The sequence below is a fragment of the Carassius carassius genome, chromosome 6 (genome assembly GCF_963082965.1).
Source record: "Carassius carassius chromosome 6, fCarCar2.1, whole genome shotgun sequence".
NCBI lineage: Eukaryota > Metazoa > Chordata > Actinopteri > Cypriniformes > Cyprinidae > Carassius > Carassius carassius.
The window spans coordinates 33,883,340-33,911,131 of record NC_081760.1 but is presented as its reverse complement, the minus strand read 5'-3'; the positions used below and the strand labels follow the sequence as shown (position 1 = coordinate 33,911,131).

The following is a 27,792-nucleotide window of genomic DNA, read 5'->3' as shown; positions in this document are numbered from 1 at the left end:
GTGGAGGAGTTTAAGTATCTTGGGGTCTTGTTCACGAGTGAGGGAAGGATGGAACGGGAGATTGACAGACGGATCGGTGCAGCTTCTGCAGTAATGCGGTCGATGTACCGGTCTGTCGTGGTGAAGAAAGAGCTGAGCCGCAAGGCGAAGCTCTCGATTTACCGGTCAATCTACGTTCCTACTCTCACCTATGGTCATGAGCTTTGGGTCATGACCGAAAGGACAAGATCCCGGATACAGGCGGCCGAAATGAGCTTTCTCCGCAGGGTGGCTGGGCGATCCCTTAGAGATAGGGTGAGAAGCTCAGTCACCCGGGAGGAGCTCAGAGTAGAGCCGCTGCTCCTCCACATCGAGAGGGGTCAGCTGAGGTGGCTCGGGCATCTGTTCCGGATGCCTCCTGGACGCCTTCCCGGGAAGGTGTTCCGGGCGCGTCCCACTGGGAGGAGACCCCGGGGAAGACCTAGGACACGCTGGAGAGACTATGTCTCCCGGCTGGCCTGGGAACGCCTCGGTGTCCCCCCAGAAGAGCTGGAGGAAGTGTCTAGGGAGAGGGAAGTCTGGGGTTCTCTGCTTAGACTGCTGCCCCCACGACCCGGCCCCGGATAAGCGGAAGAAGATGGATGGATGGATGGAAACTAAAATAAAATTGTATATATATATATATATATATATATGTGTGTGTGTGTGTGTGTGTGAATTTTAATAATCATATCAAGGACACTGAAGAAACCAGTGTTATTTTATATACTATTATAATCTTTAAATTCTTTTATTTATTTTCAGTTTTCATTTTAAATGTAAAGTTTTAGACATTTTATCGGTTTTTGTCATTTCTATTCATTTTTTAAATATTATTTTATATGTATTTCAGTATTAGTTTCAACTTAAACTTGCTTATTTCAGTTATTTGCCAAGGCAACATTTCTAGTTTTCATTTAAGCGTACGTTTTGCATCTAATATTTATATTTAATTTAATTTCAGCTTCATTTCAGTTACCTAAAACAATGTTTAATTGTTCTAGTTTTAGTTAACAATAAGAAACACCTCTATGACAGCGAATGGCATTCTCAGAGTGAAGTGTAACTTGTGATTTGTTAGATAACCAGCAAATAATCTGTTTAGCACAAAACTGAACTCATACACCACACTGATAAGTCATCAAGATAGCTGAGTGTGACAAACAGAGAGCACATGGCTGTTAGGCAAGCAGCAGCTGTTGTCTCCAGAGCTGAATCCCGCGTTAGTGTTAGGGGTTGGTCACCTGAGTCTCTTGTATTTTCTCCCCTTTACTCCATTTAAAAGCTGCAATTGTGTTCCGTGGATGAAAATAAACAGGCTCTGATCACGTCAATGCTTTAGTAGGTCAGACAGCAACATAATCTGCATCAGATCACCTGTATATACCTGTCAATGCACTCACTCACTCATTCAGTCTGCACTATATCTTGCTTTGTCTGTCACCTTTTGACTTCTGTTTTCTGCAGCAGCGCGCATGCATGCAGCCTTACTTCCTTTAAAATGTTGCAGCCCTCTGAGCAAGACATAGAAGCATTGAAGGCCATCCTGTGACTGCAGTCGCGCAGAGGATTGGAGGAGGGGAATCGCTCACGAAGGGAGGGAGGGATTGGAGGACAGAGTTGCGAGGCAAACCAGGATCACATGAGCAAAGATCTGTTTACAAACTGAAACTGTGCAGCCAGGAAAGACGCAGGAGCCTTCCTGGAGAATATTACTGGCTGGCCTCACTAGAACACATCTTTAACTGCAGCTGCTTGCCTTTTGGCTCAGATATTTGTTGAATGAGCTAAGGGACTATTCATTTTTTGGTCCACTTTACCGATGGAAGGATTGAGAGAGCAGATGGTTTTAGGTGGAGAGAAAAAATACTCCCCCACACAGGCGCACACATAAACACTCCAGTGGCTTGATGGTGGCGAAGAGACTGCTCTCTTCCATTTCTAAACTGCTTGCTGTTCGATAAAGGAATATACCTCAAAAAAACGAGACGGATCGAGAGCAACGTCAAGGAGGAAGAGCTAGAAGTCTCCTGCAGTAAGGGTTTGAAGGAAGACAGAGGCCGTAGATGGAGTCTTGTGTGTTATGGATGTTTAGTGCTCGCTAACCACCATACACAGTAATTATTCTTAAGGAATTTGTTAACTTTAGTGTATGACAACACAAAGAAGACCACATCTGCAGTGGCATTCAGCCACATATGGACTGGTTCTCAGAGACAAGAAGAATATCAAGGGTGTATTATGGACCTTTTGTCTGTGTAACAAAGTACCTTGTGCATATTCACATCGGCGGAGCCAAAGAGTGATCGGAATCTTTTGTTCTTCGATGCTGACATCATAAAAGTGGGATGAATGGAGGAATAATTGAAGTATAATCAAGACAGCACACCCTGTCATTTGAAAAGCTGGTCTTTAGACCCGTCTGACCTACGTTACGGGAAATTGTCGGGAATAATTCAAGCTGGAATCAAGCTTTCGGTTGTGTCCTCCAGCCCCCGCATTGCCTGTTCCAGACAAGCAGTGAGTTTGCAGCAGTGCTTGGCGTCGGATTACATGCAACCATTCCAATGGTGTAACGGTGAGTGGCCTTTGCGAAAAGTCCAAGCTGAACTTGAATTCGTTTTTTGTTTTTTCCCTTCAGCATTAGTCACTGAAGTGGTATCACTGCTCAGGATGTTGAAACCAGTTTGAAGAAGTCAAAGGGAACTATTCGGAAAAGACAAGAGTAGCTTGTTAAGATTAAAAAAATATGTGTGTTGTGTCTAGACTGTTTTTAACAACCCGCATGCAGTCTGCCTTCTGCTCTTCTGAAAACCGATATGTCTAGAGTTTCATTTTTAGACGAAATCGGGGATCGACCTATAACGAGTCAAATGTTCAATAACACTGACACTCAGCAATGAGACGATCAAGGACCGAATTCTCATTATTAGTGGAAATTGCTCAGATTCTGATCATTTATATGTCATGTAAAGTTGTCAACCGGATCACCTTAACCAGATAAAACTAACAAAACAGCTGGTATATTTGCATATTTAAATATTATTAAGGATTTTGGGTTATAAATGCATATACCTCTCAAAAGTTTGTGGTTGGGATATATTTTTTTATGTTTTTTTTTTTTAATTGGAAGTATTTTATGCTCATCAAGGTTGCATTTATTTGATTTAAAAAAAAAATACAATAGAAACAGTAATACTGTGAAATATTATTACAGTTACATTTTTAATGTATTGCTGTGATGATAAAGCTGAATTTCCAGCATCATTACTCCAGTCTTCAGTGTCACATGATGCTTCAGTCATTATAATATGCTGATTTGCTGCTCAGGTATATACAGTAGAAACGTCTCAAAGTTACGTTTAAAGTTAAAACACTGGTTCCTTGAAGGAGCGAGACGCTGCTTCGAGCGCTTTGGGGAACGTCCCTGACGAGACCGACTCTGAATATCATGTGCAATCTGTCCAATGGAAGGGCGTGACGTCACGGGCGGGGTGACGTATCGACCAGGAAGCTATAAAAGCACGTGCCGTGCAGCTGGCTTCAGCTTCGAGCAGGGAAGCAAGCGCCGGCAAGGGTGCCGGGAGTATGGCTCTGCGACGCAGCGTCTCGTTCCTTCAAGGAACCAGGGTTACATTCGTAACATTGAGACGTTCCTTTTCAGGAACTTGAGCTGCGTCCAGCGCTTTGGGGAACGATGTGCCCACGCTGCCAGACTTCCAAATCCCTGCCTAGTGTGTATCCGAAGAGCACAGCTAATACGAGAGAACAGAAGAGCCCGGCGTGGCTCGCATATCAAGGTCATAAAATCTGACAAATGTAGAGGGCGTGGACCACCCCGTAGCGTTGCAGATGTCCAAGAGGGACACACCTGCTGAGAAGGCCTTAGAGGCCGCCATACCCCGAGTGGAGTGAGCCTTGGCTCCCAAAGGAAGGGGAAGACCAGAGGACTCATAGGAGACGTTGATAACCTCGACTATCCAACGACTTAGGGTCTGCTTGGAGGCAGGAGACCCCTTTTTAGGAGGACCGTGGCAAACAAGCAATTGGTCGGATTTTCTCCACAGGGCAGCTCTGTGGACGTATGCGTCCAGTGCTCGCACTGGACACATACAATTTAGCTTTTCCTGGTCTGGCTCCCAAAAGGGAGGAGGGCAGAAGGCCTGCAGTACGATAGGTTGTGGTGTAACAGAGGGAACCTGAAGATCTCCAACTCTCTTTAGCGAGGTGATAGCCAGTAACAGGGCAGTTTTAAGCGTCAGATGTCTATCTGAGATATCTTGTGTTGGCTCGAATGAAGCTTTACAAAGAGCCTCTAAAACCACAACCAAATCCCAGGGGGGAACACGGGACCGTACTGGAGGTACGTGTAACTAGGGGGTGTCTACCCACTGACTGATCATTGAAAGGGACATGGTAAGCAGCTATGGCCGACACGTACACCTTTAAGGTGGAGTGGGTTAACCCCGCAGAGAGCCTAGATTGTAGAAACTCCAGAACTGTACCAACTGGGCAGTTAACAGGGTCAAGCAGGCGGTCTCTGCACCATGAGGTGAAGAGTTTCCACCTCAGGGCGTACAGTTTCCTCGTAGAGGGAGCTCTGGACTGGAGGAGGGTCTCAACAACCTCGGTTGAGAGACCGGATTCTATGAGCTGTGCCCCCTCAGGGGCCACACCCACAGTTTCCACAGCTCCGGGCGAGGGTGAATTATCGTACCCTGCACCTGTGAGAGTAGGTCTGTCCTGATCGGTATCTCCCACGGAGAGCCGTCGAGGAGCGAGACTAGATCTGCGAACCATACTCGGCCCGGCCAGAGCAGGGCTACTAATAACAGACGGACCCCGTCCCGGCGTACTCTCGCCAGAACTCCCGGGAGCAGAGCGATGGGGGAAATGCGTACAGACGGTCTCGTCAGGGACGTTCCCCAAAGTGCTCGACGCAGCTCGAGTTCCTGAAAAGGAACTAATAATTTATTTTCTTCATTCTTAATAAATAGAATGTTCAAATGAACAGTATTTATCTGCAAAATAAATCTTATGTAACACTAAAAATGTCTTTTTGATGCATCTAATGTGTCCTTGGTGAAAAAAGTATAAATTTTTCTGTAAGTAAATAAATAAATTCAGTCTTACTGACACCAAACATCTGAATGATACATTTATACATATGTGTGGGTGTGTGTGTATACGCATACAGTACATGCATAACTAGAATATACATATACAGGAAGCTGCTGAGCAAGCAAACTTCTTCTAAATAAAGCGTTAACAAGAATATGGACCATAATTAGAAAACTATGTGCACTGCACAGTGCAAATGTCAACCACTAACAAAAATGTACCATAGTAATACTAAGGTACCATGTTCGCATAAATTAATATATATATATATATATATATATATATATATATATATATATATATATATATATATATAAATATATATGATAATCAGTCGGAATCAGTAGCATTACATAATAATAATCATTTAATTAAACAACATTCAGTTGTAGAGAAGTGAAATCTTTGCTTCCATATACGCCATAATATAATACTAATAATACAATCACCAAATTATTTTAAGATCTGAATCCTGTGCATATGGCATACATTAAATCTCACTTTACCGTCTCATCAGAATGACACAAGCTTACAATAATCTCTGTGGAAGCTCCTCTATATAAGCACCTTAGATGAATAGATGGGGATTCTTGCAGACGCTGCATTAATCTTTACCTCTTATGCTGACTGACAGGAGAATATGAATGGAGATGAACTTCACATAGTAGGAAAACAGTAATGGTACACTTTAGTAACACACACTAACACACACACACGGCTTCCTGAAAGGCCAAATGGTAGTTTGTTGTCGGGAATTACACAGTTGTTCCTATTTGTTTTGTACATAGCTAATTTCCTAGAATTCCCCTGAAAATGATTATACTAATGAAGCGTGTTCTTCCTGCTCGAATATTTTTAAGCCATTGTGTGTGATTTCAAGTGTGTGTGTGTTTGTGTGCAGGCTGCCTCTGTGGTCTAGGGCTGCAGCATTCAGACTGTGATATGTCAGAAGAAGACATCTACCGTCTGCCGCTCAATGTCTATGTCATTGTACTGGGCATAGGCATGTTCATCTTCATGCTCAGTGTAATCTTCTGCTGCTATCTGTTCAGGCACGAACCCAAATACATTCACCACACCCGCACAACTGCTGTTACACAAATCAGATTGTGTCCTATGTTGCTCTTTGCTTCCTGTAAAGACATGAAGAAAGACACAGGAAGACATGTCTAGACCTTGACATTGTCTGTTTTTTTCTCAAACTAAACATCCTATTCACATACATTATTTGTTTTTAATGGTGCAATTTAAATTACATTTTGCAATCCCACATTTCATCAGACCTTGAGCTGACACACAGTATGAATTATTAGTATAAATTAGTGTATATATTACGTCATATTTTATATGATTATGAGAGAGTTTGACAAAGGAAATGCTGCAGCAAAATGAATTACACAATCACGACATCTCTCTTTTGCACCACCCACAACAGTTTTTGCAGCTGAACTCAGGAAGTGCAAAAGTGTTTCATTTTTCTCTCTCTTCTCTTTACAGGTTGAAACAGCAGGGTACAAGGGAGCAGTACAGCTACAATGAGGTGGGCATAAAACACAATATAGTTAGATGTAAATATACAGCACAGTCCTTGTCAGAGTCTTGATGAAATCCAATCTAACAGATGACCTTCATGATATTGGCTGCTCATTATAGTTAGCATGTGAGATGTGATACTGTCGCATATATATATATATATATATACTGTATATATGTATATACTTTTGGCCAATGGCATTCGTTAGATGCCTGATTATCTGTTTGTTCGCCCAATGGCTGATGGGGGTCGTGTTCGGAAAGCTGTTTCCGAATATGCAATTCCGTTCGGTGGCGTTAGTAGTGCAGAAATTATGCTTGAATGGTTCACAGCTTCAAGCGATTTACTGTAACGTTAAACAACACATTGTTCTTTTTCTTTATTATTATTTTTTGTCTTCTGAAAGGTGGTGTTGAAAGGCGCTGGAAAGAAACTGAGCCTGCTGGGAGTAAGTTTCATAAGCTCTCTGTAAAGTACCTTTGTATTTTAAGACCAGGCGTGGCTGTTTGAAATAAATGGTTTAAAAATGTGCATGATGTCAGAAATATCAAAGCATTATTTTATTATTTTTCAAGGGGGAAATGTTATGGCATAACATTTATTTTAATTTATTTATTTAATTAATTAATTATTTCCGGGACACAATAAATAGACCAAAATATGTGACAAAGTTCAGTATCCGGTTGATTAAATCACCATTTGGCAATGTTTCCTGAGAATGACCAGCTCTATTTTTTAAGCATCAGAATCAAAGATGCTAGTTCTGCTTTTCAGATCTCCCACACAGTGCATTAATAATTCCTTTGCAAGCGAGGCTCGATTAGGTTATGATGTGTTCATTTGATTTGTAAAAACCTCAGGGGAAATTCTTGATTATGCAAATAGACCTCTGCAAGATTTTCTGGTCCTCTCGACCATTTTGGGACCTGCCTTTTGAGAACCCAGACGTGAAACTGTCCGGTATTAGAAAATGGAACTCCAGCCCCTTAGCATCATCATGAAGTAGGAAAAAGTATGACTGAAACCAAACAAAGAGAAAATGCTGGCAAAGTAACAACCAGCATTCCTACTGCTCAAGTGGGTGAATTATGAGTGTAAAAGAACAGGAGACTAAAATATTTTTTTTCTTCTGCATCACAGCAGCCCTGTGCCGTATGTCTTGAGGAATTCAAGACTAGAGACGAGCTGGGCGTGTGCCCGTGTTCACACACCTTCCATAAGAAGTGAGTTCCACTGAAACAAGTGTTTACTTCATTGGAAATGTCACATGTACTACATGCCAAGATCTGTTTGGAATATACAGCCGGCAGAATTACAAAGAAAAACTCATCATTCACAATTCATGTATTGTTCACAATTATTTGTATTTATTTATTTATTGAAGTAAATGTGACATTTTCTGGACAGTAAAAAATAGATCTATCTATCTATCTATCTATCTATCTATCTATCTATCTATCTATCTATCTATCTATCTATCTATCTATCTATCTATCTATCTATCTATCTATCTATCTATCTATCTATCTATCTATCTATCTATCTATCTATCTATAAAATGGTTCTTTCTGGTCCTTGAATCTGGTCCGATCTGAGCTCCAGGGCGTCAGTGGGCATTCAACGCTCATGAACACACTGAGAGTTATACACAAGAAAGTTATTTTTACTTTCAACAACACCTTAGCCAACAAATCCAGTGGGCAGCGCTGTCATCAGAAATCACCCTTAATAGATGAAAGCATAGTACGCCAAAGATATCGCTTTCTAATGTTTTATTGTGAATATGAGATTGAGCTGAAGAATGAATGCTATATCAGATGCAGGTAATCACACTTGCTCAGTCAATCTCTCTCTCATAATACTCGACTCTACAGAATACAGGTTTGAGTTTAGCTGTTAAACTGTCAAACTGAGATTTGAATCCATGGCGGAAGGAAGTATTTCCATACAAAAGATGGTCTTTAACGACACTTCTTTGTTGTCTCTATTATTTACACACGTGTGCCATCAAACTTTTGTATAAACGCAATATCACACTCCTTGCCGTGAGATATAGCTGTATATCAGCACACTGTGATTACCTATGGCATACGGCCTGCAGCCATATCGCACGGCCAGGAATGTATAAATATTTTAAATATATATATAGCAAGGAAGGATGCATTAAATTGATCAAGTCACAGTATAAACTGTTTACAAAGATTTCCAATCAATGCTGTTCTTTCCAACTGTCTATTCATCAAAGAATCTGATATTAAGCAATGTATGATTTCTGTGAAACTGAAGATTTATGGCTCCTGAAATTCAGTTTTACCGTCACAGGAATAAATTACATTTTAAAATATAATAAAACAGAAAACAGTTATTTTAAATTATAATAATTTTCAAAATATTATTATTATTATTTTTATTTTTTACTGTATCTTTGATCTAATAAAATGCAGTTTCGGTGAGCATAAAAACACGTCAAATACATTAAAAAAAACCTTACATACCCCAAACCTTTGAAAAATATATATAAACTAATAAAGTCTATTTTATGTGGATAAGTCAATTTACACACTAAACATTTAAGAAATTGAAATTGAAAATAATATTAGTATGCAGTGCAATTTATTTGTAGAATAAATGTTGATAATATGCATCACTCTTAATAATGCTAATACTTTTGTCTTCTAACTCCTAAATGCATCAAACTACAAGCAACTGCAAAGCAACCAAGTAGCATTGTGGTGACAAACTTTGCATGGACACGTAAAAGTGCAAAACCCTAGTTTGCCATTCGCACCAGTATTTTAAAAAAATCTCTTGTTTCTTTGTAACTTGCAGGTGCCTGCTGAAATGGCTAGAGATCCGCAGTGTCTGCCCGATGTGCAATAAACCCATCATGCGTCTACACAACGCTGATGCCCCACGAGGAGCCGAGGGGCTGCAAGACCCAGAGGAGGTGTGAACCCAGAAACTGTACGGCCCACAGCCAGATTAACACCCTCTGCGATTGTTGGAACATATCACATGATCTGCCAAGGCTCTCCAAAGCCATCTATATGCACCGCCACAGCGGACCGGAGAACGCAAGAATCCAGGATGACAGCGTTCAGCTTCCACTAGTGATTCAGTACCATATTGCCAGTAGCCAAACTTAAGAATAATCTCCTATATATTGTGCCACAATAATAATAATAATAAAGTAGTATTGTGCCGAGGTTCTAAAGTGAGAGATACAACGTGCATGCTGGGTAACAGACGTCAAAATGAGAGGTTAAAATCTCAGGAGTTTGCCTCAGGGGCTCTAACCAGGCAACAAAAGAAAACATTAAACTTAGGCAATTAAAATTCTGCTGTCAATGGACAGTCGTATATATGCGATAATAGGGTTGTAGGTTTGTCTGTTTGACTGGTACTACGGTCTTCTTGAAGATCCTGCGTAGTCCTTACAGAAATATTAAATATATAATCAGTAACCAGCAGTTCTTATCCAATATCGTGTTCATTGTTTGAATTGGTCCCTTTTGATTGTTATTTTGTATTGTTTGTTTTTCGAATAAAATGTCATGTTTTTGTGGTTAAGCTTCCTTTTTATGTATATATATATATAAGTTGAATAAAGACTTATGGATCTTTTCAGAATTTTTATTGCAAAACTTAATATTACAGCAATATTTTAATCCATAATCATCATTTATCAAATAGGAAAATGTAGTCATTTATAGACATTCAGTGATGTGACAGTTCAGGAAATGCATGCAAATGCATCTCCAGCAATATGTAAATAGGTGCACAACTGATAACAAAAAAGCAAATAAGAAAAAAAGCAGATGGATTAAATATGGGTGGGTGGCAAAAAGATTCTTTGTCCTCTAATATCCTGGCAGCTTCTGCTCCTTTCGACTCCACTCTATTTGACCGCCTGGATGATCTCAGGTGTGCCGTTCTTCTTCTTGTACTCCAGGTAACGCTTGAAGAAGAACTTAATCTTCTTCACTGACACACGATCAAAAAGCTCTCTAGAGGGAACGGAAACATATTTTCGATCATATGTTGTGCAAAAACAAAACTCCTCAATTCCAAAACTCCAAAAATCTCAATTCAGATCAGTATTTTAAGATTAAATTCCTCTCTACATATATCAACTGTCATAAAAAAATTAAAATGTAAATAAAAAAAGTTAATTTTTGGGTGAACTATGTCTGTAAGAATTCATAAAGTTGACTGTATGAAGTAAAAATCTTGTTTACATTTTTTGACTATCACCCTGCAGCTGTGTTTACCTCACTTCCATCTGAGAGCCTTAATTCACCATCAAGTCTATGAATATGGACCACAAGTCTGTGCGTTTGGTGTAAGTACTCAGGACCTTGTTAAACATGAGCTGCTATCAGGCAACCTGCAGGGCCTGAATATCATCCAAATAGCTTTTCAGATTCTTGATCCTGAATGAATCTACACCTAGTGAATCTCAATGCAGGTATACATGTGGGAATTAAGTATGCATGTATAAAGTGTAGCTGGCACTCATGTTTCTTATTGGACAGGCTCTGCAGCACCCTCTGCAGAAGGACATCTGAGTCGCTCTGATGCTGTTGTAGCAAGAAGTTGCAGTAACTCAGATATACAGTTGTGTTCAAAATTATTCAACCCCCTTGACTTGCAAGACAATTTGCTGTGGAGGATAACATTTTATGAAATCAATTTAACAAAGGCATCAGTAAAGTATTAGAGAAAGTTTGTTAATACACTTTTGAGTGATTCTGAGAATGGAACATTGATGAATCATGATAAAATTCGAATTGGCTCTAAACATTCATGTTCAAAATTATTCAACCCCCTTTGTGCAGAATCTTTTATTCTTTAAAATGACCTATAAACGCTGTCTGTAAGTGCTTAGAAGCTTCTGTCACCTCTCTACTACAGTTTTGGCCCATTCCACACCTGAAAAAGCTTTCGGATCACTGATAATCTTTGGTTTTCACATTGCCACTGCTTTCTTCAAATTCAACCAGATATTTGAAATGAGAATTAAGCCTGGAGACTGAACAGGTCACTCAAGTACATTCTTTGACTGATCCCTGAACCAAGCAGTAGTAGATTTGGATGTGTACTTTGGGATGACTGGCCTGCAGGAAAGTCCATTGATCATCAGCTTCAGTTTTTGCACCAAAGGCATCACAATTCTTGTGATGGCCTGACACTTTAAAGAATCCATGATGTCCTTCATACAGTCATGATTTCCACTTCCTTCTACAGTAAAGAAACCCCATAACAGGACTGATCCACCTCCAAGTTTGAGGATGGAGATGGTGTTCTTCTGCTAATGAGCTTTGCCTTTTTTTGCAGCAGACATACTGCTGATCCATGGGTTCAAAAAGTTCCAGTTTGGTCACATCACTCCATAAAACATTCCTCCAGAGCTCCACAAGTCTACACAAATGAATTTTATCAAGTTCAAGTTGGCTTTTTGTTCTTCTTGATCAAGAGTGGTATTTATCAAGATGTCTCAACATGAAGGCCATACTTGTCTAGTGTTTTTCTTACACACTGCATTGAAATGGTTTTCCTCCTTTCATCGGGTCATCTTGCAAGTCTTTGGCTGTACATTGCAGGTTTTTTCTCAGTTGCTCTGATTAAACATTTTCTGATATTGTGCTTTTTCTTCCACAACCTCAAAGATTTTCTGGTAAAACACACTTTAAGCTAAGGAATAAGGCTGAGAGCTGTGTCTCTAGGAACTTTCAATGTCTTGGAAATCATCATATAGCCTTAGCCTTTCTAAAGCCTTTTCTTCTCTTTTGCTTTTGTGAGATCTCTGTTGACATTTTTGCTACTCAACTTCAATACATGCATGGGCCAAACTGTATGTGTAACAGCTCAAGCTAATTCTATTTTTAATAGAGTTTCTAAAGGCTTGATTGTGTTTTGAGATGGTTTTATTCCCCACCATGCAAATAAGTGATTTAAAAACAGCAATGTTGAATAATTATGACATAGCAGTATTATTAAAAAATCTTATAACTCAAATATATTACATTATATATTGACAATATCACTTTTAATATGCCAGTGAACTGTTATAGATGCAAGTTTTTTTATATCCTAGATCTTCAGAAAAGCTTGTATTTGTAAAGTACTGCACTCTCTAGGGGGTTGAATAATTTTGAACACAACTGTACAGCTTTCTCTTGTCTGAAGCGTTTCACTATGCTTTTATAAAGATTCCCAGACTCTCTCTTACACACACACGCACAACATAGAAAAAGTAATTCAGGCTTTCAATTTTGACGTAACGTAACGTATCCCCGGGAACACACAATAGGTAAAAATTGGTAGCCTGAATGCACTTTAAGCCCCTTTGGATAAAAGCGTCTGCTAAATGCATAAATTTAATTTAATTTTTAATTTTAACAGATTTGTTCTCATCTGCCGAACAACATGTGGTACACATTATACTGGTGGCCATATTAATATCACTAAATATTTCATTATTTTAATTAATATAACATCATTGTTATATCATATTTATATATAATAAATCCATATTTTATGGCATTTCATATTGTACACTAAAGCGTAAAAAAGAGTTTGGGGAATATAAACTTTTTATTTTTATATTTTATGTTTTTAAAAGTCTCATGCTCACCAAGGCTGCATTTATTTGACAAAAAAAAAATCCAGTAAAAGAACACTGTGAAATATTGTTCCAAATTAAAATAACTGTTTTCTATTTGAATATATTTGAAAATGTAATTTATTCCTGTGATGCAAAGCTGTATTTTCAGCATCATTACTCTAGTCTTCAGTGTCACATGATCCTTGATTTCATATCATTATCAATGTTGAAAACAGTTATTTTTGTGGAAACCGCCCACCCTTATGCCAAGATACATACTACTGCATCTTTACTAACAAGCACACAGGTCACATGACTGGACATAGAGCTTACTTTGATCTTGACGTAAATGTCGGCTAGCTGCTGGAGCACAGGAAGAGGTTCACAGAACTGGTTGGCCCGTTCAAAGACTTTCTGCAATCTTTCTTGTGTCCCGTACATGTTCTCCAGATTTAGCATGGCCACCCACACATTCAGCTTCTCCTGCTCCTCTCTAATAACACAAACAAACTGTTAATTGCTGTGTTGTCATTTAAAACAACTACTAAATTAACTTATACAAAAACGTGGAAAAGCAACACACAAATAATAACTGGATCAAAAAAATGTAATTTCTTTGCAACTAGGTTCAAAGTGGAGTCGCAAAAAATAATGACTGTTTTCAAACATGTTTCCTGTAGCAGATGTCCACATGAGAACAGGCCTGTTTTATGAATTATTTAATACTTTCAGATGACTTGTCAGACAGTGGCCAAAAAATACAAGCCAACAGAAAATCATTGTCATCATCTGGACAATTATGCACACGCAGGCCGGATGTTCTCAATATTCTGAGAAGAAAGCAACAGATGATATGGGTCAAAGACCTACAGACCACCCATGAACTTCAGGCACCACGTCACACTGCTGCTGGTTTCCCAGGACAGAAGGAGCACAAACTACAGCAATGTCCATTTCAAGTGGTTTTTATAACATTGAATGTAGTAAGTTTAATCTAAAGCATATTTTGCTTCACACTTTTTTTTTTTATTCTAAATGGGCCGGTTTATAATCATAAGGTTAATTTAAACATTCCATGAAGGAACAAAAACTAAATAAATAAATAAACAAGCATAAAAAAACATAATATACAATTAAATGTATATTTATATTAATATTTAATATTAATATAATATAAAATATTAATAGATTTATATTTAATAGACAGACAGACAGACAGACAGACAGATAGATAGATAGATAGATAGATAGATAAATAGATAGATAGATAGATAGATAGATAGATGGATAGATGGATAGATAGATAGATAGATAGATAGATAGATAGATAGATAGATAGATAGATAGATAGATAGATAGACATGAAATGACACTTGAATATAACATACCTGGAGGGACGTAAAGAAATTTAAATTTTCCTTACCAATAACGTAGCCCCTGGACAAAAGACATGCACAAACATAAACAAACTTCACATTTCTTTAGAACTTCTATGCAGGAAAAACCCTTTCAGACATTCATCATAAACAATTCCAACTAGGTCATGACTCACTGAACTAGCTGGCCCAGCTTGTAGGGCTCTAGTGGATTGTCTGCGTATGCATCAGAGAGATCAGTTATCGGAGCAAAGCCCGAATTCCCAAATGGGAGTTTGAGAAACAGTCCCATGTGAAGCTCAATTATCCAAACCATCGCCATGGTGACCGACCCTTGCTCCAGCTTTTACATCCCTACAGTAATGGCACACACAGGAAATGCTAAAGACACTTGAGGGACGACCGCCACATGCATCACGACATCAGGAGCAGTGTGACCCAGTGTTTGGTTTAACGAGGAGAAAATGTTGTCCTCTGACAGTACTGATAATGCTGTGCTTCATAACAGTTACGACTGCAGAAGAAACTACAATATTACCTGTGTGTGAAAGAGAAAGACAAAGTTCCCTTTCATAGGTCACTTCGATGCTGCGGTGACGTCACCACGTATGGGAACACCTTCGGTGTGACGAATGTCTGAAGCCCTATACCATCCCGCCAATCTTATTGGCCAAATAGCGCGTGGCACCGCCCAGCATGCGTAAGCATATATATACTTGGTGCCGCGCGCCATTTACCTAAGATTTCATTCCTTCAGTACGAAGCGAATCTTCTGTGCCCTATTATCTCGCGTTCTCAGCGATCATCTACGAGCAGTATACTCCTCTCCGCGGACGCGATGAGTCAACGAAAGGTAGGAGCCGTATGATGGGTTATCACGAGGAGGCACTTATGAGAGGTTCGTTGCAGCCTTTCTACAGGTTCTCTCCTTGATAGCCTATGGCTACAGTAAAATATGCATACACTTCCCCTGTGCACTAACGCCAATAGGAAGTATCCGCGCTCTGGAGTGTATTTCTTAAGTCGCCTCGCGTCTAACCCCCACCGTTTCGCTTCTGCGGTCGCCGAGGCCCCGCACGAGGTGTTGGTTAGGGGCGATATGTGCGGCTTGACTATGAATACAGTGATGCACTGGAGTTCCATGTGCTCGCTCTTCCCCACTCGAGCGCGTTAATCAACAGTTTTGCTCTTCAAATGGTGGATTACGGCTCACACAGCCGCCGCGTTTTCGCTAGCGGCTTGGCCCGATGTTATCTTGTTGGATTGAATCCTGCCGTGGATACGCTTCAGGATTATATACAACGAAACGCAGCGAGTTTGACGCACACGCTTTTCTTTATGTTAATATGCCAGGGACTATGCCCTTCACTGAGAGTGCTGTTAGACTGCTAATGCACATCTACCCTCTCACTGCAGTCCCCATACTCTAACTTTGACTGTCTCGCAGCAAGGGCACCTCGAGCGTCATTTAACTGAGCTATCATTTGAGCACCCCCTCAGACACTCTGCATAATCCAGCCTTCAGAGTTTGAGGGACGGCGCGGAGGCTGGCAAAGATGGCCAGCGTATGACAGTTCACACAGCCGCCGCGTTCTCGCTAGCGGCGTGGCCCGATGTTTATCTTGTTGGATTAAATCCTGCCGTGGATACGCTTCAGGATTATACACAACAAAACGCAGCGAGTTTGATGCATGCGTTTTTCCTTCATGTTTGCCTAGGACTGTGCCCGCCTCCAGAGAGCGCTGTTGGACTGCTAATGCACATCTAAGCCTCTCACTGCAGTTTCCACACTCTAACATTTGACTGTCTCGCAGCAAGGGCACCTCGAGCGTCATTTAACTGAGCTATCATTTGAGCACCCCCTCAGACACTCTGCATAATCCAGCCTTCAGAGTTTGAGGGACAGCGCGGAGGCTGGCAAAGATGGCCAGTGTATGACGGCTCACACAGCTGCCGTGTTCTCGCTAGCAGCGTGGCCCAATGTTTCCCAATCTTGTTGGATTAAATCCTGCCGTGGATATGCTTCAGGATTATACACAACGAAACGCAGCGAGTTTGATGCATGCGTTTTCCTTAATGTTTGCCAGGGACTGTGCCCTCCACCAGAGAGTGCTGTTGGATTGCTATGCACATCTAACCCTCTCACTGCAGTCCCCACACTCTACATTGTCTGCCTCGCAGCAAACGGTGCTTCGAGCAGCATTGGATTGAGCTGTAATGCCAAACGTTCCCTCAGACACTCTGCGCAATCCAGCTTTCAGAATTCGAGGGGCGATTCAAGGGTCCTGCACAGACGACCCATTTATCTGTTGGCCTAATTCCTGCCATGGACACGTTTCAGGATTATACACAACGAGATGCAACGGCTCTTATACATACACTTCCCCTGTGCACGAACGCCACGAGCTTTTCGTGCCCGGACATTTTAACATGTATGACAGCGTTGCAGGAAGCGGAAATTTTGAGACCGCTAGTATGGTCTCGGGCTGTGTGTGAACGCTTGCCCGACATTTCTCTATGGGTGTTACGCACGATTTGTCACGGATACACCATTCAGTTTCAATAAGGCCCGCCTCCTTTCCGCAGAATTCTTTCCACGGTGGCGAAGCCGATGGAAATAGCGGTGCTGCGACAGGAGATGTCAACTCTGCTGAGCAAAGGGGCTATAGAGGAAGTACACCCCTCTCAGATGGAGGCGGGGTTTTTTACAGCCGTCATTTTGTGGTAAAAAAAAAAAAAAAACACGGCGGATTACGACCCTTTCTGGATTTACACCATCTGAATCTTGCACTCAGGCTGAGGAAATTCAAGATTTTAATGACCATCAGGAGACTCAGGAAGTTCCTCAGATTCGCTTTAGAGAGCAAAGCGTATCAGTACTTCTCAAAGTGCATGGATGGATCTCTGGCCCCGTTGCGGCCCCAGGGCGTTCGTGTTTGAACTATTTTAGGCGATTGGCTGGTGTTTAGCGCAATCGCAGACTCAAGCACACTCTCATGGGGATCTTGTGCTGAATCATTTAACAGCCTGGGCTTACGCATGGAATGTTTCACCCCGTTGTCTCCGCATCGGACGATTCCGGTGACACGGCGATGTGTGACGTCGCTAAAACTATGTATGTCAACCGAATTCTCCTGACCGGAGTCCGGCTGGGGATTTGCGCTTCCCAAGAGACTGTCACGACGGATGCGTCTTTGACCAACTGGGGAGCTGTTTGTCAAGGGAGTTGGCACATAAACAGGTTGGAATTACTGGCTGTTTTTCTGGCTCTCCAGTATTTCTCGAATCTGCTGATCGGCCGTCATGTGCTGCTCAGATCAGACAACACAGCGGTTGTGTCATACCTGAATCATCAGAGAGGATTATGCTCTCGCCCCCTGTGCAGGCTGGCGAAACATGTTCTTTGTTTTCAGGACTAAATTCTATCGTTCCGAGCTGTTCATGTCCCCGGACGTTGGACTTTGGAGCGAATTTGCTATCCAGGCAGACTCTGGAGCAAGCGGAGTGGGGATTGCACCCCAAAACGGTGAGTCTCCTATGGCAGATTTTCGGGGAAGCGAAGTGGAATTGTTTGCGTCAAACACGACTACGCATTACCCGCTTTGGTTCTCCCTATGCCCTCCAGCACCCCTGGGCTTGGATGCATTAGCCCACAACTGGCCCAGGACCAGTTTGTATGCGTTTTCCCCCAATCTGTCTGATTTCGGCGGTATTATGCAGAATACGGGTGGACAGGGTGGAACAGCTGCTGCTGGTGGCTCCGCGGTGGCACACACACAGCCGTGGTTTGTGGATCTGATCAATCTGTTAGCGGGCTCTCCATGGAGACTCCCCTTAGACAGGATTTATTATCACAAGCACAGGGACTGATTTGGCACCCGAGGCCAGATCTATGGAATCTGTGGGCGTGGCCTCTGAGCGGAGTGAGTTCATATGTCCCGGTCTTTCTGCTGAAACTACCGAGACTATACTGAATTCTAGAGCAGCTTCTACAAGACGCTTATATGCTTTCAAGTGGAGACTGTTTACGGCCTGGTGTGAAACTCATAATATGGATCCAGTTTACTGCCCAGTGGCGTCAGTACTGGAGTTCCTTCAGGAACGTTTTTCGGATGGAGTGACACCAGCTACCCTAAGGTTTACGTGGCAGCCATTCAGCTTACCACGAATATATAAATGGTGCCTCAGTGGGCCGTCATCCACTGTTTCTCGTTCATACAGGGTGCGCGACGGCTGAGGCCTTTCCGCCCTGTGCGGGTTCCTTCATGGTTTTTCCATTGTGTTGCATGGTTTATCAGGGCATCTGTTTGAGCCCTTGGAATTTGTTCCGGATAAATCCTGACTTTTATAGCACAGACTCTGTGGAAGTGTTGTTGCGACCAAGGCCTAATTATGTCCCTAGGTCGCATCTATCCCTTTCGCTTTCAGCAGGTGGTCCTGGAGGCTTTTTCTCCTGCTGCGGCGGAGTCTGGGGATCTAAGTCTTTGCCCTGTGAGAGTGTTAAAGACTTATGTGGATCGTACTGCCCCATGGCGTGAGTCTGACCAGCTGTTTGTCTGTTTTGGACATAAGAATAAGGCCATGCAGTTACGAAACAGCGCATGTCCTATTGGCTGGTGAAGGCTATTTCCTTGGCCTATGAGGCGCGCGGGCTCGCTTCGCCCTTAGGAGTAAAAGGTCATTCCACGAGAGCAGTGGCTTCTTCTCAAGCCTTTCTCAGTGGATCTTCTATGGATGATATCTGTGCTGCGGCAGGCTGGTCCTCACCGAGCACTTTTATCAGGTCTTACAGTCTGGATGTGAGGATGGCTCCTGGCTCCCGGGTTCTCTCCGCTTGAGCAGATGCTTCCTTGGATCCAAGCTATCAGGTACGTCAGGCGTGATGGTATAGCGTTCCCATACGTGGTGACGTCACCGCAGCATCGAAGTGACCTATGAAAGGGAACATCTCGGTTACGTATGTAACCTTGGTTCCCTGAATAGGGAACGAGATGCTGCGGTTCTGGCCGTGCCATACCTTGATAGCTTTCTTCTTCTTCTTCGTCATGAAATCTGAGGTAAATGGCGCGGCACCAGGTATATATATGCTTACGCATGCTGGGCGGTGCCACGCGCTATTTGGCCAATAAGATTGGCGGGATGGTATAGGGCTTCAGACATTCGTCACACCGAAGGTGTTCCCATACGTGGTGACGTCACCGCAGCATCTCGTTCCCTATTCAGGGAACCAAGGTTACATACATAACCGAGATGATTTCAATCACATTTTGCCATTAAAATAAGGGAAATTTAAGCAAATAAATTATATTATATCAAATATTATATTATAGGTTTCACTGGAGTGTGAATGTAAAGTGGACTAAGATTATAATGGAACAAAATCAATAAGAAAACAAAAATATATTTTCACAGCATTAAAGAAGTATTGGAATATTTAATTACACCTTTCAAGTAAGATCTTATACATATATATATCGTAATCATGACAGCTCTATTTTTTTGGTAACTGAAAAAGCTGGAAAAAAAAAATATTAGCTTAAAAACTTAAACAAAAAAATTTAAATGTTGCCTTGGCTAATAACTGAAATAAATTGAAATAAACTGAAGTACTAAAATGAATGAAACTAAAACTAACATTAAAGCTGAATGTAAATATATGAAAATAGACACAAACGAAAAAAAAAAGTTTTTTTTTAAGTAGTAGGCAGTATACACACTGTGCAGCAAGCAGTATGCAGAACCATAGACATCATATGTCTATTTGCAGAACGAGTTATAGGACCCGGAAGTAAACACTGAAAGAGGCGGGATTTCAGATTATGCCGAGAGGAAAAGAATCAACCAATAGGATGACGGGAAGATTAGATTGACGTCTCTACGAACCTATTGTTTTAGTACAAGGATTGATTGGCGTGAGTGTAATCCATTGAATGCAGTTCATTCAGGCCATCACCACGAAGGCGGACTTTCCTTAAATCATTAATTTTTCCGGCCTCTCCATTGAAGGGCATAAGCTTGCTTGGTAAGTCACGAATAACATTTTAATAGAAATATACGTATTCAGTGTTTTAGATATCGATGCTGTTCTTATATGACTTGCGAAGCGAATAAACGCTGCTCAGCAAAGGCCCGCAGGTCGCATGTACGTTACCATATAATTTACGCTTTGACTGAGGTGCTTATTACTTATAATATTAATATATATTTTAAACATTATTGCAATTACCTATAAAATCTGTTTAAGGGCGAAAAAAAACATCCTGTCGTTATTCCAAAATGCAGTGTTGTCCTTTACGCATTTTGCATGTCCTTACCATAGACTGTAACTTAGGTCCTGCGTAACTTTCAGTGTATTTATTTCCAAGTGTGAATGCTTATATTAACAGTTTGCGCCAAAAATCATGGGAGGACACGACGCTGGAACTCACCACCAGTTCACTGGCATTGCCAAGTACTTCAACTCATACACCATCACAGGCAGGAGGAATGTACGTCGAATTAAACTCAAGTATGCATTGCCTTTGTTTTTCCACTAAATGTAGTAACCCAGACTCTGTGTGCCTTGACTTTAGTGTGTGTTAGCCACATACACCAGTATTGCTGCCATTATCCTCTTCTTTAAACTGAAGCCCAAGAAGCAGAAGGCCGTGAAATCAAGTTAATTTATAGTAAGTATTGCCTGAATTGAACTCAAACCAAAATGTACATTTCCATAAGTTACATTCCACTGTTTTCCCCTCTGTTTTCAAGATGTCTTGTGATGAAACTAGGGGTGTGGGAAGCTGGATGTCCTTGTTTTGACCTCATCACTTCAGTTCAACTATGTAAAGAATAATAATAAAGAAAAAAAAAATCACTTACACTAAACAAACGTTGTGTAGAAAATTTTATTTACAATTTTAGGAACTAGTATTAAAATTTGTACAGAAACTGTGAACCGTGTTCATATGCAACACATTTGTAAGATCAATGACAAGTTTCTGAATAAGAATGGAAGAGTTTATCATTTACAAAGACAAACAGAGACCAGCCACATCATTGAGGCATGCGATGTGTAAGGGCCTTGAGAAAAAAATAAAAAAAATAAAAAGCATGGCAGTGATGCTATCGATGAGAAAAAGAAAAAGCTTCTTGTGAGCATGAGGTGTAAAATCTGATCTAGGATCAGCATATAAATGATGCAAGAGGTATTGGTGGCTGCTGTATGCTCAGTGATTGATGTCTTTCACTTAGCTTGGACCTATTTCACATGTTAGGGTGAGCAGAAAGTAATCTTTCAATAATATGCACCATACACGAAAAACAAACACGGCTACAAAAGGTCATTGTCCTCAGGAAAATGTGGTCATGTCACTGGGAGTTGTAGCCGCCTGCGGCCAGTAGCAGGTTGCGTCTGGTGAAATGCAGATGGGTGACAGGTGTGGATTTGCTGTGGTACATCCCGAGCAGCAGCTCCTGGGAGTTATCGGGCAAGTGAATGTGGCCCGTCGTTGCAGTGAAGTCGTCAGTCTCCACTTCATCGAAAGCCTTCATGGAGTCCCACAGCCGAACCGTGTTGTCCATAGAACCTGGAAAACACAAGGAATTCTATACTGAACTGAATGACTATCAGTCAGACGACAGAAGGCATTCAGTTTACTGTGTGCTGACCTGATGCGAGGATTTCTCCATCTCTGCTGAACTTGAGGGCATAAATTGTGTCTGTGTGACCCTTCAGCTCTCCGATCATCAGCCCATGTCCAATATCCCATAGCAAAACTCTCCCGTCTGTGGATCCAGACGCCAGGAACTTTCCATTAGGTGAGAATGCTAGAGAATGGACGGGGCCCTGAAAAACAAACGTAGTCACTTTCTAAAATTACTCGTATGTTTAACACTGGTCATAGGATAATGGTCAATGGGTAATAAATTGCACAAGAAGGTTAGTTAATGATGGGTTTGAAATGGCGTGTCAAACAGCTGAAATAAAATACACAATTTATATAAAAAAAACTTATTTAGAAATATTGCCCGGGCAACAAACTGAAATACAATCAGTTTAAGCTCAAGTACTCAAATTACTAAAACTGAAATACAAATATAGCTAAATTATGAAAACTGCTTTTATATATATATATATAAGCTAATTTAAAAATGAATACAATACTATAATAGTAAGGCTATATGAATTACTATAATAGTAAGGCTATATGAATAACACTGACAGGGAGAAAATGAATAATGAAATGCAATGCAAATTCAAACATAAATGAGATGAATGGGATTTCCTGTGCAGTGCTCATATCTTCCGGTCACCTTTGGAAGCTTTGGATACCTTGTGACCTGTGAGAATGCGGACACAGTTTCCATTCAGGACATCCCAGAGGCGTACGGTGCGGTCGGTCGAGCCTGTGGCCACATAGTTAGAGTTGGGGTGGAACCGCGTGCAGGTGACGTCAGCCAGGTGCCCAGCAAATATCCGCAAGGGCTGGTAATGATCCGTCGCCCAGAGGCTGGGAAGCAAATAAAGATATCCTACTTGATTAACATCTTGTAAACGTCTGCAAAATCTTGTCATTCATAGATGGGTCTCATCATAAACATACTATATGTTAATCATGTAATGCGAAGCTATTTGGGTGAAAAAACGGTCCAAAATCTTTCAGGTCATATTTCTCGCTAAAATCAAAAGACTTTTCTTAAAGGAAATGAGCCTTATTATTATTATATTAACAGACATATTTATATACATATATTTATATATGTATATAAATATATATTTTTTTATTTAATTTCTACATAATTATTATATATTATCGCAACACACTCAAGAAAATACTATTAAATATTTATACATTATTGTAGAATGTGCCGATCCTGTATATGTATTAGTATACACAGTTCTAAATAAACCCAAATTGTCATTACTATAATAAAAACAATTAAATAAATCATTTTAAAAAAAAGTTGATTTAATTGATAAAAGCATTACAATAATGAGAATCTACCGTACCGTGCTACTCTATCGTGTCCTCCTGACACAAAGTAATAGCCGAAGGGTGAGAACTGAGTGTCCCACACTGGATAGTTATGTCCTTTATACCCCACGAGACACGTAAACGTCAGCAAGCTCCACAGTCGGACCGTACCGTCCTCAGAACTGGACAACAGATAGTTCCTGCGAGACACACAGAGGAATCAAAGCCCACTGTCAGACCAGCTGCTTCAAAACTGCAGGAAGACATCAAATCACTTCAAACAGGTTTAGTGCATAGAAAACTAATTGTTTGGTTGTTCTCCTGCTTACACACTTCCCCTGTTGACCTGTATTTCTCAGGGATGCTCAGAAAACACATTTAATACCTGTCTGGACTGAAGCTGACACCATACACCGGCCCACTGTGACCGTAGAGGATCTTCGACTCACTGGCCGTCTTCTCATCCATGATCCTCTCCAGAACGTCATCAGACTCTTTATCAATATTATTCAGATCTAGAGAACAGGACTACATAACTGAAATCATCCATACACCACTTACACTGGGGTCTAGAAGCAGAACATTTGCGATTGGCTTTAAAAGTGGAAATATAGCTATTGGAACATTAACGTTGTAAGATTTCACTGAAATGTGAGAGTGATTATGGAGGTCCGTGCCTGCTGCAGATTTGACTTTGCGCAATTTCTTGGGTGTGACGCTCCACACGCGGACTGTGGAGTCTGCAAACCCTCCCGCTAACAGACTGGAGTCGTCAGTGAAGTCTACCGCCGTCAAACCCTGAGCGATGACACATAATCAGCAGGTGGGAAGTTAAGAAACACCAAACTGAACCATCAGCAAACACACTGCCAACCTGGTAAGCGTTGAGGAACGTATAGAAGCAAATGGAAGGCAGGTTCTCGGGGCCGAGCCGGATTCTTTTGGTGCTCTCCTTCATGTACATTATCTTATCCAGTTTGTCCGAGTCCTTCAGCTCTGGCAGAGGGATCCTGTCAGTCAGAGAACACCCCGAACGAGAAAAATAACAGGTTATGAGACTATAGATCCAGAAATTATTCTGATATGCGGATTCATTTTCAATAAACATTTATAGTTATTATCATTTGTGCTGCATAATAATTTCATGGAAACCATGATACATTTTTTTTTCAGTATTCTTCGATGAATAGTAAAACCTTGAAAAAGTTAATGAAAAAGTCTTCAATGTCACTTTTGATCAATGTAATGTATCCTTGATGAATAAAAACTAAAAAAAACAAAAACAAAACAGTCATACCTGTTCTGTTGAGGAGCGTTGGGGTCTTGTTTCTTACTCTTGGAGCCCAGGCTGTCCTTTTTTGTTTTCTTCTTCTTGGGCTTGCCTTCCTCATTCTCTGCTTCATCATCTTCATCATCTAACGGGACCTCAATCTCTGGCTCCTTTAGCAGTCCATAGAATACCTGGAGCCATTAGAAACAAAAACACACTATCATTTTCAAATAAGAGATGATTTCAATTCAAGAGACTGCAATTATGAGATATGCCTATCCTTATAATTTCCTCAAAGTGCAGACTCTGTCATTGTGATACCGTCAAGTATCCAAACATCCATTATATACACTACCTTTCAAAAAAATGTAATGCCAGAAGTGCATTAAATTAATAAAAAAAAAAACAATGTCGCACAATATTCTTTTGAACTTTCTATTTGCCGAAGATGGAAAAGTTCATTAAAAAAGCTATTTTAAATTGAATTATATCACACTTTTTTTTTCATCAAATAAATGCAGCCCTGGTGAGCATAAAAGAGTTCTTTCAAAAACATCTGAAAAAAATCTCACCAACATCAAACGTTTGAACGGTAGTGTATATTTTCCATACGGAAACGTATCTTACCTTGGCTTTATTGACTTCTCGTTTGGCCTCTCCTGCAAGACTGCCGGACATGCTGTCGATCTGGCTCTTGCTGCGAGGCATGCCGTCAAAGATGTCGATGTACAAGTGCTCCTGAATGATGTTCCATATCTGGTTATTATGCCTTTCCTGCAAGTGTCTCTTCAGCAGCTGGTACGAGTCTCTGGAGATGCGCAGCACGAAACGGCTGGTCCGGAAGTCCAGCAGCACCTCGTTCCCCTTCAGGTGCTCTCTCTTAGTGAGGCCGCAGAGAATGCGCAGGTCATCCTGATAGTAACACTCCTGATCACCGCTAAACCTGTCAGCAAACAGGAAATTAACTGCTTAAGCCACTACTGAAGAGTCCAAGGTTTAGATTTACAGAATAAAAATGGTCACCATAGTCAAATAACATGAAGATAATCATATCACCGCCTAAGATCTGATGCTTACTTCTCAAAGAAAGCCTTTGCTTCATTCTCATGGTTGTTGTAGACCAGCTCCAGGTACATGTGGACGAACAGAGGGTAGAAGAGCTGGGACAGCTCCGCTCGGTGACAGTCCAGCACAGACTCGATGAAGTTCTTCAGGCCGCTGTAGTACACCTGGTACAGAGAGGGATCCCCCTGCTGGCTGTACGCTGATAACACCACACTGACATCCGGCTGGTCATCTGCTCCTGCAGCAGACAACATGAACATCAATGGTGAATCACACCTGGAGATATTTATGATATAACTGCATATTGAAAAAGCAGGTTAAATCACAGCAACAGATGCTACACTGTAAAAAGGGATAAGATAAAGATATATACACGTTTGTCTCACACAATTGCTTAGCTATCTAAATGGGGACATTCCACAGGCGTAATGGTTTTTATTTTGTACAAACTGTATATTCTATCGCCCTACAGCTAATCATATGCCTCACAGGAAACTGGCCGCATTTTTACAAAAAAAAAAAAAAAAAAGTTTGCTTTATTTTTATACCATTTTTACAAACGAGGGCATCCCCAAAGGGAGGTTTTGAAGATTTTGTCAGTTTTAGCTCACTTTTGGGTACAAATCTGTCCCCAAAATATGGTTAAGTAGCACCCTTAGTACTAAATATTAAATATATACCCATGACATTATTAGTATCTGGATTTTACTATAGCTAATTAATATACTATACTAAATACATTTGTAAATTTGTCATTTCAATATATATATATATATATATATTTTTTTTTTTTTTACATTTCAGTAATTGTACACTTTGGCTGCATTTTTTGTTTACTAGTTTTATTTTTTCAATGATTATGTTTTTGTCTATATTTACTCTACCTTTCAAATGTTTGGGATCAGTAAGATTTTTTGTTTTTTAATGAAGTCTCTTATGCTCATCAAGGCTGCATTTATTTGGCACATTAATGTAGCCATAACTTTTCTAAGCATGACCTTCCTGCAAAGAGTGCATGTGGAGTGACAGTAAAATAAGAAAGACTATTTGGACGGCAACTCACCTTCAATACAAACTAGAGAAAAACATTAGAAAGGCATAACGCTGATTTTTTACTGTTTAAAAGGTACAATACACCTTTACTTCATTTATTAAAGGTAACGTTACACTGCATGATAAATATCAGCAATCAGAAGTAGTGACACTCACTCTTAACGGGCATGTTTTGGGGGGCGGCTGCTGATGTGATGGACACCCGGCTGAGCAGAGAGTGTGCATCCCCTCCATCCCCGTCTCCCTTGCCTCCTCCGCTGCCGTCGGTAGCCTGCGAGTCCTCCTGATCTTCTCCTAAACCGGCTTCCCGCCGCAAGATCTCCACAGAATCCGTCAGTTTATTCCGCTTTAGAAACTGCAGAACTGCGATTAAAGTCTGCTGGTTCTCCATCTTCGGGGCTCCGCCGGCGGGGGCAGCGGTGAGGGGCGATGACGACAGCGTCCCGCTCGCTGTGTTCCCCGAGAGGTTTGACGTCCCATCGCTGAGAATTTCTGGCTTTGTCTCTTTCTCTGCGTCCAGCTCCATCGGTCCATCTTGCACAGCCGCCATTTTTCCCTAGCGCTAAAAGCATATGGCGTCATGACGTACGCAGCGTACTACGTCAAGGCGTACGTATGCAGTTCTTTTTTATGAGTTCAGTAGCCTAGCCATAGATATACTGTTACTGTACACACATATAAACATATAATATCGTCCCTGTACGTCGAATACTTTAATTGAATTTGAATAAATTAATAGAAATCTGAAAATTATTGATGTTAGAAATGCAATCATATTAACACGAAATTCA

General features: G+C 41.0%; 3 protein-coding genes across 3 annotated transcripts; 2 read left to right on the top strand and 1 right to left on the bottom strand.

The window, feature by feature from the left end:
- Nucleotides 1-1,535: 1,535 nt before the first annotated feature.
- LOC132142699 (RING finger protein 122-like) lies at nt 1,536-10,243 on the top strand. Its single transcript, XM_059552760.1, has 6 exons — nt 1,536-2,596; nt 6,041-6,191; nt 6,637-6,679; nt 7,080-7,121; nt 7,814-7,896; nt 9,503-10,243. The coding sequence occupies exons 1-6, from the start codon at nt 2,572-2,574 to the stop codon at nt 9,624-9,626; spliced, it is 468 nt and encodes a 155-aa protein (XP_059408743.1). The 5' UTR covers nt 1,536-2,571; the 3' UTR covers nt 9,627-10,243.
- Nucleotides 10,244-20,858: 10,615 nt separating this feature from the next.
- Nucleotides 20,859-21,539, top strand: LOC132142696 (ATP synthase membrane subunit K, mitochondrial-like). The gene is made up of 3 exons (XM_059552758.1): nt 20,859-21,144; nt 21,229-21,325; nt 21,407-21,539. The coding sequence occupies exons 1-2, from the start codon at nt 21,058-21,060 to the stop codon at nt 21,316-21,318; spliced, it is 177 nt and encodes a 58-aa protein (XP_059408741.1). The 5' UTR covers nt 20,859-21,057; the 3' UTR covers nt 21,319-21,325; nt 21,407-21,539.
- LOC132142698 (transcription initiation factor TFIID subunit 5-like) lies at nt 21,530-27,557 on the bottom strand. The gene is made up of 11 exons (XM_059552759.1): nt 27,158-27,557; nt 25,961-26,186; nt 25,511-25,826; nt 24,911-25,074; nt 24,488-24,623; nt 24,291-24,411; nt 23,999-24,128; nt 23,649-23,813; nt 22,971-23,148; nt 22,307-22,484; nt 21,530-22,224 (listed from the first exon to the last, which is right to left on the bottom strand). The coding sequence occupies exons 1-11, from the start codon at nt 27,549-27,551 to the stop codon at nt 22,007-22,009; spliced, it is 2,226 nt and encodes a 741-aa protein (XP_059408742.1). The 5' UTR covers nt 27,552-27,557; the 3' UTR covers nt 21,530-22,006.
- Between the last annotated feature and the right edge of the window lie 235 nt (nt 27,558-27,792).